Genomic DNA, 13,872 nt, shown 5'->3' on the forward strand with positions numbered 1-13,872 from the left:
CTCAGCTATGTGGGGTGTGTTCTGCCTGCAGCTCCAAGAGCACATGATATTCCCTACTGAAACAAATGAGGTCTGGGGATAGCCAAAAAGTGTAAGGAGCTGTATTTCTTTCCCTTTTATTCTTTGGCATTACTGACTGCATGTGGAAGTCAAATTCAGAAAAGCACCAAAAAGTGCTGTTACACCTAAGGAATTTGGAGAGAGCAAAGAATTGAATCTTAGAGGGATGGCTCTTCCAAGGATTCCCCTTAGGACAAGCGGCTGATACTGCACCCCTTAGTCTGAGCTGAAACTAATTATTTGCTTTAGGAATAAGACCTAAATGATTAAAATGGATTTTAGATAGCATATCTAAATCTCATAAATACATGAAAATAGTAGTTGAACTGTTTGTCTGCTGAGCTCTCTGAACCACGGTCATGTAGCAAAATATATGTGGAGAAATTGTTAGAAGTACCGATAGTTATAGTCCAGTGTCCAACAACCATTTATAAATTTGTAAGTATGAGTGGAAAATGTGTGAATTTTCATCCTCAGGTATGGAGGGCCTTGCAGTCAGAATGTCAAGGAAACATTTAGCATTAGCTGGATAACCTATCTTGCAAGCAAAGAGGGAATAATCGTTGCTCTGGTGGATGGCAGAGGGACAGCTTATCAAGGTGACAAGATTTTGCATGCAGTATATCGAAGACTTGGAGTCTATGAAGTTGAGGACCAAATCTCAGCAGTCAAGTAAGTAGACTATCTCCCTGTATGGCTGTTGTATTTCCATGCCTAGAAGAGGTAATGCGAAAGAAGTATTAAATTCTCACCTTTTCTTCTGAAGAGCTGAGGTCTCCAGGATATAAGACAAAAACACTTGTAAAAATAAAATATTAGTGTTTGCTTGATGTCAGTGAGGTTTTGTCTGGTATATTAAGTCCATATACCACTAAGTCCACATTTAGACCTCACCACTTGCATTGTACAAGAGAATCATCAGAGGCTTCAATCCTAAGCCTAAGGAAATACAATTGTCAGTGCTGAGAGGTAAGCTAATTATCCATTTTTCTGAAATTATTTCCTGTAGGGCAAACCTACCTCAATGACCATAGAGATTAGCCAGACATCCACAGTGACGTGCTTCACTGATTAGCTAAAGGTCAAATGAGAAGTTTGTAGCAAAACTGAACCTGACACAAACATTCTAGAGGTCAATTAGTCACAAACTTGCATTCCGTGCTGTTGTAGGATAGTTAAGAGCAGAAAGTACCTGTGGTCCCCTGATAAATGTTCCCCAACAGCTGCTCCTTTGCATGAAAACACTTAAAATGTTCCAAGGGAAACCAATTCCCTCTGCAGAGGTTTTGGGACAGAGTGAAAGCTGAGGATTGTGAAGAAAGGTTGTCTGTTACAATCTTACAGATGCAGTAGCACTGCTAAAGTAAGCATTTGAAGAAGTGTAAGTTTGAGCCCCACAGAGATGGGAGGTAGGAATTTAGCCTAGCCTTTGGTGTGGAATTTGGCCCATCAGAGTATGGAGAGATTTCCAGGTGCGACAATAAATACCCTATTTCCTCCAGACTCGACTAAGTGTCTTTAGCTAGAAATTGGATGTAGCAACCCAGGTTTTCACAGCTTTCTCTGTTTGTTTGAGAGCACTGCCTGTACTGACAAGTCTGTGTAAGGAGGATATCTGTTCCTTCCTCTTTCTGCTTTGTGGTAATTCATTTCCTCCTCAATGTTATAAACGCACCGTTATCCTTTTCAGTGATAAATGAAACAGAATAGCTGAATATCATGTCAAGTTTTTCTATTATTCCATTATTTTATTTTCTATCCTGAAACTTTTAGGAGAAGTGACATACTTCAAAATATCACAAGAATGATTCTTTATTATTTTGAATTGTCACCCAGACATAAAATATCAGAGGGAACCTAAACTGATTCTGCAGTTGCAAAATCTGCTGAGACAGACCATGAAAAAATGACCTCAGACTTCACACTTCCCAATTTTCTGTCAGCACCTAGACTAAATTTTTATTCAGTTAAATGTAGTGCATTCCATCTTCCTGATCTAACACATGGTTTAAGACTCATGATTTTTAGAGAGGTTCTGTGCTCTAGTGGGAAGTTCTTGGAGGGGCTTATACTGTAGGTGGAGCCCTGGGGACTAAGACAGTAATATAACAAAGCTGAATAATTTTTTGGCATTTCTAACTCTGTCCCACCCAGATAGTATCCGTCATTTTGGGTGTTAAGTCACTTGTGCTTGTCCTAGTAGATAAGGCTACGGATGTGTCCTGATGTGTATCTGAACCTATTCTGTTTATCTGTCACTCTCAAACCTTTGTGGTCTTTTGCTTCATCCTCTTTTCTTTGCTGTTGCTAATACATCTTTAGAAATACAGTCTCCACACTCTGACGCAGGATATTTGTAGCAGACCTAATATTTGTGATTCCCTTTGACCTGCTTGACTCCTGAGAGCATAAGAAGGGTTGCACATTTCATACATTTCAAGCTTATTTCCTACTTGGAGCATTAGTAGATGATTCCTTCATTTTTATTTTTTATTAAAGTAGCCGTAAGAACTTTTTACTTTCCAGGCACATCAAAAAACCCGTGAGTTCTTCTGGGAATCCCTGATCTCCTCAGAAGTTGATATGGTTCCTCTTGAGAAATCAAAGTATTAACTCACTGTCACATCACTATGTTGGGTATCTTGCACAATAAAGTCTGGATGTTAATGGTAACGCAGCACCTTTGGCACTAAAGCAATGAAAATGATCCTCATCCACTGGAACAAAAATAATTATGATGAAAGTGTTAATTTCAGTATATTTTATTCTTTCAGGAAAAATTCTTCCTTTTCCTTTCAACACCTATTTATTGAATAATAGATGCTTTGTAGAAATCAGGCATGCTATGTTCATTGTCAGTTTGCTCAGATTGCTGGGGTATGTGGGAAAAAAGTGAAAGAAAAACTATTTTTTGCTAATTTTATTGTACTAGCAAATTTTTGTAATAATGCATTTATTTCTGTGATTTTATTTTCCACAGAAAATTTATAGAAATGGGCTTTATTGATGAGAAACGAATAGCAATATGGGGCTGGGTAAGTGATTGGAGCTCTTATATCTATCTTTAAATACTCCTGAAGTAGAATTTTTTTCATTCTTCCTAGTTCTGTCTTAAATATGTATAAAATTTCTTCTGCCCATGTGTGATGGTATTGCCAAAGGGGATGGTTCCTGCTGGTACTTACATACATGCAATTGCAACTAAAACATGCAATTGTCCCTAAAAAGGAATCTTTGGCAGCTCAATAGGGAATTTTGAAAAGCTCATATCTAATACATTGTTTGGACTTGAAGTTAAGCCAGATTGAGACATTTTAATTGGCTTACTTTTAACTTAGGGACTTACTGGCCTGGTGTCAAAATTCAAGTATTGTCCTTTCTGATCTGAGATTAAAATAGTGAGAAAAGTCCTATGACTATCTCTCATCAGAAAATGTGACCCCTGCATCATCCTGAATCACTGTGTGCTTGAGTGGCTTTGCAATGGTCATTAGGGATGAATCTGGGTCTGAGGGGTATACAACATTGACAGCTTTACCGAGTGGAAAAATTGGACAGTATGGGAGTCATTCCAAATTATTAGCCAGTCTGTTTTTCATCTTTGCTTTTTTCATGTATTTTGCTTTGTAATGCTCCCAGAACCTTAATAGCCAGATGTATTGCCTGATCTTAGACAGTACATGAGCAGAGCAGAGTTGCTAAAATCTTTCTATGAAGCTTCTACCAACTAATATTTAAGTTACTTTGGTACAGTTACTACTGTAACACCAGAATAAATTTGGTACCATATGGTGAAATTAAGTGACACAGACACTTAGAAGTGAATAATTCTAAAGTGACATTAGGTAATTTAAGGCCACAAGAAAATATTTTCGTTTTTAAATCACATCATATTTTATTTCACCACAACGTTTCCAGAACCAACTAAGAGCTTGCACACATTGTGTCCCAGTAGTGGACATAATATTAAAATAAAAGCACTACTGCCAAATCCATCAGTCCTTTTTTCCAATTTTTTTCCAATTTATTATACCATTTCCTGGTTGGTAAACTTTGAAAGGAGTTGAAAGGTCTTTCCTCATTTATAGGCTGCAGCTTGGTGGGTGTGCATGAACTCGTGCTTTCAGACTCACCAAGCTCTTCAAGATAGCAAAAGCTCTTAAATAACCACTAAAGCAATTTGTGTTGCGAACTCTATCTCTCGGCCTGTTACAGTGCATAGGTTTATCTGCCCAATCCTAATCGCTTTTTAGCCTTGTGGACTGATTTTTTGAAAGATCAAATGAGCAAATCAAATGAGTTGGAAAAATTATATTAAATTACTCTTTCTATCAGTATATCCCTCACTATCATTTCAAGCTGGAATATCAAGAGGAAGGATGGACTAACTTAACTTATGTACAAAAAAAAATATTTAATAGTTCTGCTTATTTCCCTTAGTCTTTCATATGCTACTGAAGTAATCTTCAGAATTTTTCATGACACACCATATTTTTGTCCCTTCCTCCATTCCAAGGTAAACAGAAGCCCATTATTTTGCAAAGACTTTATATGAGTTTTTCCAACCTCAGTTCCACATCCTGTGGAGAGACAAACCAAAGGCTTTTTATTTATATTATTTTCCTGTCTCAGCAACTGGCCTCACTCAGTTTCACAGATCTATTCTTATGTCCAGGGTTACTTATTACTTTACCCTACTTCTGGCCATGAACTTATTCTTCCTTTCTGGGTCCCAGTTTGAGGAATCAGGCCAGAAAATACAAGGAACAGTGGTAGGCAATTGGGAGGAATTGCTCCTTCCTGAAGTAAATGAGTGTATTAGTACTGATGATTGAGTTGGTTCAATATGCCAATCTTTAGCAAAAACTCAGTAGTTTGTTAAAGGAAGAAAAAACCTATAACTCTTCTTGGAGGTGCACCTTGAAAGGATGAGAGTCAATGAATACAAGTTGCCAGAAGGAAAGTTTCCTTTTGGTTTTAGGAAAAAAATGATGCCAATAGTGATCATTGTTGAAGCAGATTGAGTAGAGAGGATGTGTACTATGGATGTGACTGTGATGGGTATCATTTACATCTGAAGTTAGCCTTGTTTTGAGCTATAGATTGCATTAGATTACCATGAAGGACACTACCAACTTAAATTTCTCTGTGATTGTAAGTGGTAATAAAAGCAGTATCCTGTGATAAACATTGAAGAAGTAGAAAAAAGAAATTATTCTATAAACTTTTCTGATCTCTCTCACAAGAAATTACATCAGATCCATTTGAAATCAATAAATTAATTTCAGAAAACCTCAACCTTTTGTTACTTTGTCCTTCATGAATTCAAAGCAAATAATTCGGCATTAATTTATATGAGTTTGATTCAGAAAACAGAATGATACTTCACCAGGAATTTTAAACTGTCTGTGATTTCTTCCTAGTCCTATGGTGGGTATGTAACTTCTTTGGCACTTGGATCTGGCAGTGGAGTATTTAAATGTGGAATGGCTGTGGCTCCTGTTTCCAGCTGGGAATATTACGGTATGGAAACTTGTCATAAATACTGACTTGGAAAGCAAGACGTAGCATTTAATGACTTCTTAAATTAAATCATTGCAGGAGATTGGCAATTTGAAACACAAAGTCATTCAAATTACCTTGATTTAAAACTTTTAAGACCTTAAGTTTAATGTTTTTCTTGCTTTAAATAACTGACTGCAACTGGCAGTTTGGAACTGACTTTGTCACAAAGAAGGTATGCCTGGATACTTCCATATGCACTTCCGTAACAGTAAGTGTATAAAGCCCTCTCAATAAACTGCTATTAAGGAGTGATCTGCCTAAAAATCCTGTTAAAACATTATCACTGAATTCAGAAACAGCTGAACTGATTTATCTGCCAGTAACAGAATCGCAGTACGTTTCAACTTCTGACACCACAGATGACCTCTGTCAGGAGTCAGCATTTCTGATGACTGCAAAGCTGTTTCCCAAAAGCAGTGGAAAAGAGAAGGGCTATTGTGTTTGATACAGTATTTTTTTAATTAAATAAGTTTTCCTTTAAATATTTCTCAGCCACCCCTCCCTGTATTGTTGTGTTGCAATACATGTTTTATTTATGTTTATGGAATTAGGCTCCAAGCTATTGAGAGGAAAGAACTCTGGAATTAAACTGTGTGTATAACGCAGGCACATAGTCATACTTGCCGACCTGTTAAGCTTTTGGCATGGTGTAAAGGAACCTTAGTGTAAAAAAAATCATGGCATGAATGTTTTCAATGAGTAAAATGTAGCACTTTGAACACATTTACTTAGCATATGGTCGTTTTCTAAGAAGTCTTGGTTATGAGAAAGTCTTTTGGTTAAATGGGAAAGATTCCTTCCCTGACTGCTAGCACAGACATTCCTTGTATTTATGGTGTTTTGCAAACAAAGGGGAAAATATTTGTATGACACAGGAAGCATAGTCTTCATGTTTTCACTGGCATCAAGATATTTTAAGACATTTTTACTCATGATCACAAAATTATTTCCAGAATGCAGGCATAAAGCACTGATTTTGCAAAAGTGCCTTAATAAAAGACAGGTAATAAAAATTTTTCCCAGTATTACAATTCAAATGAAGTTTTTAAGTTGAAGTAGATTAGACCTGCACCATTGCAACCTTTATGTCAGCTGAATTTTCAGGAGGCAATTAAAGAATCTTGCTGAAAACACTCTAAGATCCAAACAGGCAAATGTACCTCCACTAAGGAAGGAAGGAAACAGAAGGAAGTCATGAGTCATAAGTTTTGGCAAACAGATCATGCTAACATTAGGGTGAACTGTATTAGGGGCAAAACTACAGGATGTTACATCCTTGAGTCTCTGAGTAGTATCAATATGTCAGAGGATGTACTGGCCCCTAGAGCTTCTAAATTCTGTCCAACCCTCTTTCAGATGCACAGATGAGATTCTGGACCATAATCTTTTGTCAGAAGCTGTCCCACCCCCCTCCATTTTGAGTCAGAGTTCATAACAGCTGAACAGTTATAAGATGGAAAGGAAAATTCCATTCAGGGACAAGGTATAGTTAAAAGAATTATATCTGTGACTGTTTTATTAAAATTTATTTAAATTCATCTGGTTTTCCTTCTTCAATAATTGACAAGCTGAATCTTCCACTTAGTCATTATAATGCAATTCAGCTGACCTCTGTGGACTTGTTGTAGCTATACTGGTAGAAGTGAGTGGAAAAATTGGCTCAGAATACTGTAGAAATGCCAGCCATTCTGAAAAAGTCTATTTTATTGAAAACTTAAGGCCAATATGGTTGTTTGACACTGTGTTGACAACAGATATTGCACATTTTCTGTTTTCATGGAATGATAAAGGATTTTGATAAAAGATAGGCTACTTAAATTTTTTTGGTACTTAGTTTATTATAAATTATCTTCAGACGCCTTGCTTGGCTGATCTGGGAGACACAGTACATATCTTTAGCTCTCAGTGGTAGCACAGGTTTATGATACATAATGAACCATGGGAACAAGAGTATATTGATTCATTTTCTTTTCCTTGGAGGATTCTCATTTCTATTTTTTAACAAAATTTTTCTAATACAGTGTATCAAACTGGGCAAGGTAGACAATCCTAATTCCTTAATGATTACAATGACCATCACCTGACTTTTGAGAGGGAAAGATGACAGCTCTTCTTTGTCAGAAAGCCCTGACTCCGTTAAATAAATAAAATTCTTGTAATCCTGCAGCTTGACTGCTGAATATGTGTCAGTTACTCTTTCAAGGCAAGGTCATAAAGAAAGTATTTTTCTGGTAGTAACAGCTGCTGTGTCAGTTTTCCATCAATTTTCATAACAGCTCCCAGTTAAAGTACAAATACCGAGGCAGCTCAAAGAGAGATGTTTCTACTGATTTCTTGGTGATGGATACTGTTCAGTTATTCACATTTATTTTGTCAAATCTGTTACCAGTCTTTGTTATAGTTAGAAAAAGGAATTGAACAGAGACCTGAACAGCAATGGGCCACCTTTTCAGTTCATGCCTGTATCCTTTCCTGTTCTCCCTGGTTGCTGCATATATACATTCAATAGGAAGAGGACAACATGCATATCCATATTTACTGTTTATACACATACAAATCCTCGGCTCCTGTTTTTAAGGTGTTAGAATTAGTCTGTGTCATCTTTCCACCATGTGCCTTTATTGGGTCATTGCCTCATTCAAATGACTTCTGGAGTTCAACTCAACAGCGTAAAGCAGTATCAATTAATTACCTTTATCCACAAAACCTATAGATGAGTATAAAACCACTATTTCTTTGAAGATGGAAAACAGTAAATAATTATCCTTCATAGCTGATTTTTAAAATATGCTTAAATTTGGTGTATTATGGGGAAACCAAGCAGAACAGACAGAGTTACACACCATTTATTTCCTATGTGTCACTGAAGCCACAAAATATCTGCACTTTCTTTATCTACACCTTTTTTTTTCTTTAATTTCAGCATCGATCTACACAGAACGATTTATGGGTCTTCCTATAAAGTCTGATAATCTTGAGCACTACAAGGTGAGAATTCTGTTTCTGTGCTGACCTGCCTTAAATTTGAATCACACTTCCATGGATAAGTGGAACAGTGAAGAAAGAAAGTGGCCCACCAGCTCTCACGGTACAGATCTGCTGTAGCTAAGCTACTGCCGTGAAATTCTTGTCTACATAATTAATTGTGGGTTTGTATGTATAAATCCAAAAAATGCTAAATGGAAGTCCTTCTTTTCTTACTTGGATAAGTCAGACTGTTCTGCCAGTGCAAACCATTAGCCTAGAAAAGAACTCAAGTGAGAGGGATTAAAATGTTGATGTTGATAAGGTTTTGGTTGGTACTGTTAGCTGTAATATGCAAACTGCTTCACGCAAATTTAGCTCTCTGATGGTAAGATCATAAGCATACTAAATTATCAGAGCAGCTTCCCCTACCTGGAACAGGTTGCCATTCTTTTCTTCACATTGATAGGAAGTCTGTAGTTTCCTCTAGCAGCACATACACCAGCTCTGGATACAGAGAGGCCTGAATTAACATCCAAAGAACTTAGTGGAAAGACTCCTGTTAAAGATTTGAATTGTGTTCTCAGTACGTATTTCCATCCCAACTCAAAGAACAGAAATGCTCAATACCAAACAGCTCTGGTAGAGCTGTCTGTGTAGCCGGGAATTAGAGCATTCTGGGAATGACGTGACTAGTGCTGTTCTTTGTATGACTTGGCCCTTAGAAAAGACACTAAATATCAAATCTGTTTCTGATAGTGTAGAGACATTTTTGACAGCACAGAGAGCTACCTGCTGCAAGCCGAGCTTGCACAGGGATCTTCTATGGACAGACATCATCAATATGGCGCAGATTAATATTCTTTCTCCTGCTAGTGTTTTTCATAACACATACAAATGATGTAAGAAAAAAACAGTACTTATTTGTAGGTATTCCTGTCCTGAAGCCAAAGTCACAGATCACAGATGCACAGAATCATTTAGTTTGGAAAAGACTTCTGAGATCATCAAGTCCAGCCATTAACCTAACACAGCCAAGTCTGCCACTAAACCATGTCCCCAGGTGCCACATCTACACGTCTTTTAAATACCTTCCCAGATGGTGATTCAACCACTGCCCTGGGAAGCTTGACAACCCTTTCCCATGAAGAAAATTTTCCTCATATCCGGTCTAAACTCCTCTGGCACAATTTCAGGCCATTTCCTCTGGTGTTGTTGGTTGTTGCCTGGGAGAAGGGGCTGACCCCCAGCTGGCTACAACCTACTTTCAGGGAGTTGTAGAGAATGTTAAGCTCCCTCCTGAGCCTCCTTTTCTCCATGCTAAACACCCTCAGTCATTCCACACAGGACTCAGTCTCCAGGCCCTCCCCCATCTCTGTTGCCCTTCTCAGGACACACTCCAGCACCTCGATGTCTTTGTCGTAGTGAGGGGCCCAGAACTAAACACAGGATTTGAAGTGTGGCCTCACCAGTGGCCAGCACAGGGCGATGATCACTTCTCTGGTCTTGCTGGCCGCACTACTTTTGGTACAGGCCAGGATGCCACTGGCCTTTTGGCCACCTGGGCGTGCACTGGCTCATGTTCAGCTGTTGTCAACCAACACCAACAGGTCCTTTTCCACCAGAGATCTTTTCAACCACCCTTCCACATGGCCCCTAGTGCTGCATGTGGTGGTTGTATCCCAAGAGAAGGACTTGACACTTTGCCGTGTCGAATCTCAGACAATTTGCTTTGACTCATTGATCCAGCTTGTTCAGATCCCTCTGTAGAGGCTGATATATATATACATATACAGCCATATACAAGGCTTCTATTGTAATCTCAGATTGATACGAAGTCATTGCTGTCATGTCAGTTCAACTGTTTGATTGTTTTTCTACTAGGTAATGAAAGCCTTTCAGCACTGTGAATGAGTGGTTTAAATTGAAGTTGCTGAACTGTTCTTTTTTCCTCTCAACAGAATTCAACTGTGATGGCAAGAGCAAAGAATTTCCAAAACGTAGAGTATCTTCTCATCCATGGAACAGCAGATGGTGAGGTTTGCAAATGGCAAAACAAACATAGAGCCAGAATCACTTTGTTTGAAAAACATTAAGCATCTATCTTTGATTGGGTCAGGACTTAGATCTTTGGTAGATTTCCATATGACCTATCATAAGATGCTTGCTCATTCTTACTAAAGTCAACTGTGTCTCTTGATAATTAGTGGACACAGCTAAATGCACTATAACTTTATGCTTTTGTGGTATTAACATGTTTCAACAGACAATCTCTTTTTTCATTTTTTAGATAATGTACATTTTCAGAACTCAGCACAAATTGCAAAAGCTCTGGTTAATGCACAGGTGGATTTCCAGGCAATGGTAAATAATAGACTAATTTTTATTTTGAAAAGTGGTTTGTAACTTTATCAATAAGCTTATCAGATATTTGGCAGAGTTTTTAACAACTCTGTTCAACTGAACATGCTTCAAAATTTGGCAATTGCTAGTGCATTTGTTATTCTTCATAAATAACTTCTCAATTTCTTCCTCAAAGGATTTGCCTGCTCTTTTTTTTTCCCCTTGCCCTTTGGATGCTAGCAGGATTTTCCTCTTGTCGAAAATAACTTGGAGGCTTTTAAAATGAGCCAGGGAGAAGAATAAGAATCCAGCCTCCTTATGAGTGTTTTTGATACCTAGTAAAAGAGGAAGATGAAAGAGCTGGCTTCTGGAGCCAAATTGTCACTGGTTGTGGTAGACTCTATCTTGAATTGAACTTGCCTGCCACAAGCGCGAAGTGAAACAAGCAAAAAGGGTGTAAGGTATTCAAATAGTATATCCAGAGTCAGCAAAAAAAGTTCTCTGAAAAACTTATATGGGATAGCAGGTCCAGGCAAAGAGAGAAACATATAGGCAAGAGGTTGCAGAATATAAAGGAGAAATAAACAGGGGAAATGTAGTTCCAAATTATATGCTAACTTCTGCTTCCAAACTGTTTTTCCCAGGGCTAATAACCAAAGTTATCAAACATCCTGGCCTTCTGCCCAAGTCTGGTTTTGCAGGGCCATGAACTCCCCAAAAAGGGATCACAAGGATTTGTAGGCCCTTTTGTGTATAACACATTTTCTGCTTCCTTCATTGATATTTAGCAAATCTGGGTTATTTCTTAAGTATCTGGAATACTGTGTGCAATTGTAGTCATTCTGGTTCAGCAACTGTGGAATGGCAGATACTTCTGAGTTAGCATAATTCATATGTGTGTTTTATTTCCAGTACACCATTTACAAGGTTCATGGCCCTGGTGCAATGCAGGATGTTTTGAATAGAATTCAAACAACATTTAGCTGAAATTTTGTTGCTTAGAGCCCAGTATTCATTCCTAAGAAAGACTCTTACCCCTATTGCCCAGGCCATGGAGCAGGTCAAGAGTATTTCCTCCCTAATAGCATCTCAAGGCTCTTTTGTCTGACTTGATACAACTGGCTTGTAAGTACTGAGGCAGTACTGCTTACTCTTAAGTAACAGAAGGCTTAGAAACTTTTTCCAGCAAGAATATTAATATATTAAGGAATCATCAAGTTCCTCTGTTTTCTTGAGCCATCCACTTTCTTCTATATGGCAATGAAATACATTTTCTGTATTGTTTAACTCTTGCAGAATTGAAAACATAACATAAGGAGTTTATGTTTTGTTTTTGTTTTTTTCTTTCAGTGGTATACTGATCAGAACCATGGAATTCCAGGCCTTTCCAGCAAACATCTCTACACACATATGACCCACTTCCTCAAACAGTGTTTTTCTTTGTCAGAATAAGTAGGCTGCTCAGATCACACTAAGGCATCTGAGACATCTCTGGGAGAATGAAATGATAGCAGTCCCCAAGTTGTATAGCTTTCAGGTGAATTGATCACAGGAACTTTGAAATTTTAAACTTGATGTTTACATCCACTTTTGATATTATATATTAGCAAATGTTATGGTAACAAATGTTTTGACACATTTGATATCTGTTTGACAGAAAAAAATAAATCGGAATGTTAAAGGTCTTGTGCATCTATTGCCAACTTGCTTAAACTTACATTCTGCAGTCCACAAAAGGTGGTTCATTGCAAGTGCACACTGTCAGATTAATATGATTGCATTTGTTAACTAGAACTGTAAAATGGGAAAGGACAAAGGAAGCAGTGCAAGCATCCTAACAAGATCCAGTTTCTCAAAATTTATTTCCAACTTCTTGTAAAGAATCAAAGCAAGGATAGGAACACACAGTATTTAACACTTATTAAGAGTACTGAATGATTAGTTCAAATTTTATTCAACTCTTATTTGAAACCTTGATTCTGCAAAACTCTCAGTGTTCGGGTTTAAGCATGAAAGCAGGACATTCATGATAACTATTATATATCAGTGGCTTTTTTACCTGTATTCAAAGTATGTGAGCCATATTGACCCATTTTTAATTTCTAATTATCACCTCAGCATTCAAATTGATCTCAGTGTCATTCATCCCAGACTGGAGGGGAAGGATCAAAGGATTGTGCAAGCTTTCTTTGCTTTGTTTCTAGAGAAACTATTCTAGGGAGTCTTTTAAAATTGCTAGAAGCTAATAATGATTGGAATACTTGTATTCTTTTGATTAGTAATTAAACCAGTCCCACCATAATATAAGAATATTAACAAGATAATTGGCAAGAGATCCATTGTAGATGAAAAAATTCCTTGATGATGTGTTTGAAAATTTCTGAATTAGTCTACTGCATAAGAACCATGGTCTTTCTGACACAATATCTCATCTTTGCTATTAGCTGTTGAGAGTACAAAATAACCTGAAATAGATTGTGTTGACTTCTCACAAAGCAAGTTGCTTCAAAACTCTCAGTCAGAGACCAGTTGCTGCTTTTTTGTCGAAAAGCAAGGGTTTTCATTTGACTTTCTTGACAAAAACATGGGGTTTGGCCAAAATAATTAAAATGTGGAAGTGATTTGCTATGTAACAGCTTCCTTCGTTTGTTAATGGCAATATCAAATCTGATTTTCCACACATGAGAACATTCCTTAGATACATCTTTATGTAAATGTAGTTGCCAAGCTGTTTGTAATGGTTAAATTATACTTTGATGGGAACTCTTCAGAAAATACTCAATTAGTTCAGGTTTTTTTGGAAATGCTGCCAATTACGTGACGTTAATGAGCTTTTTGTTGGTAATGTAATTAAAATTCAACTGCTATAATGGCTAAAGGAAAAAATTGTATCTCTAAGAAAGTTAACATTAAGAAAATTTAACATGAAGTGGGCCTAAT

At 37.4% G+C, this 13,872-nt stretch overlaps 1 protein-coding gene across 4 annotated transcripts in view; it reads left to right on the top strand.

Annotated features, from left to right (window-relative positions):
• FAP (fibroblast activation protein alpha) overlaps positions 1-13,553 on the top strand; it is a 38,337-nt gene extending 24,784 nt beyond the window's left edge. For all 4 annotated transcript variants that reach the window (XM_008644710.2, XM_017726522.1, XM_017726515.1 and 1 more), the window contains 7 exons: positions 538-732; positions 3,041-3,095; positions 5,484-5,583; positions 8,549-8,613; positions 10,551-10,623; positions 10,880-10,953; positions 12,283-13,553. In XM_008644710.2, the coding sequence (XP_008642932.1) occupies positions 538-732; positions 3,041-3,095; positions 5,484-5,583; positions 8,549-8,613; positions 10,551-10,623; positions 10,880-10,953; positions 12,283-12,384 (664 nt within the window). In that variant the 3' untranslated portion in view covers positions 12,385-13,553. The remainder of the gene's footprint in view (positions 1-537; positions 733-3,040; positions 3,096-5,483; positions 5,584-8,548; positions 8,614-10,550; positions 10,624-10,879; positions 10,954-12,282) is intronic.
• Positions 13,554-13,872: the final 319 nt, after the last annotated feature.

This window comes from Corvus brachyrhynchos, unplaced genomic scaffold (genome assembly GCF_000691975.1).
Source record: "Corvus brachyrhynchos isolate BGI_N302 unplaced genomic scaffold, ASM69197v1 scaffold490, whole genome shotgun sequence".
Taxonomy (NCBI): domain Eukaryota; kingdom Metazoa; phylum Chordata; class Aves; order Passeriformes; family Corvidae; genus Corvus; species Corvus brachyrhynchos.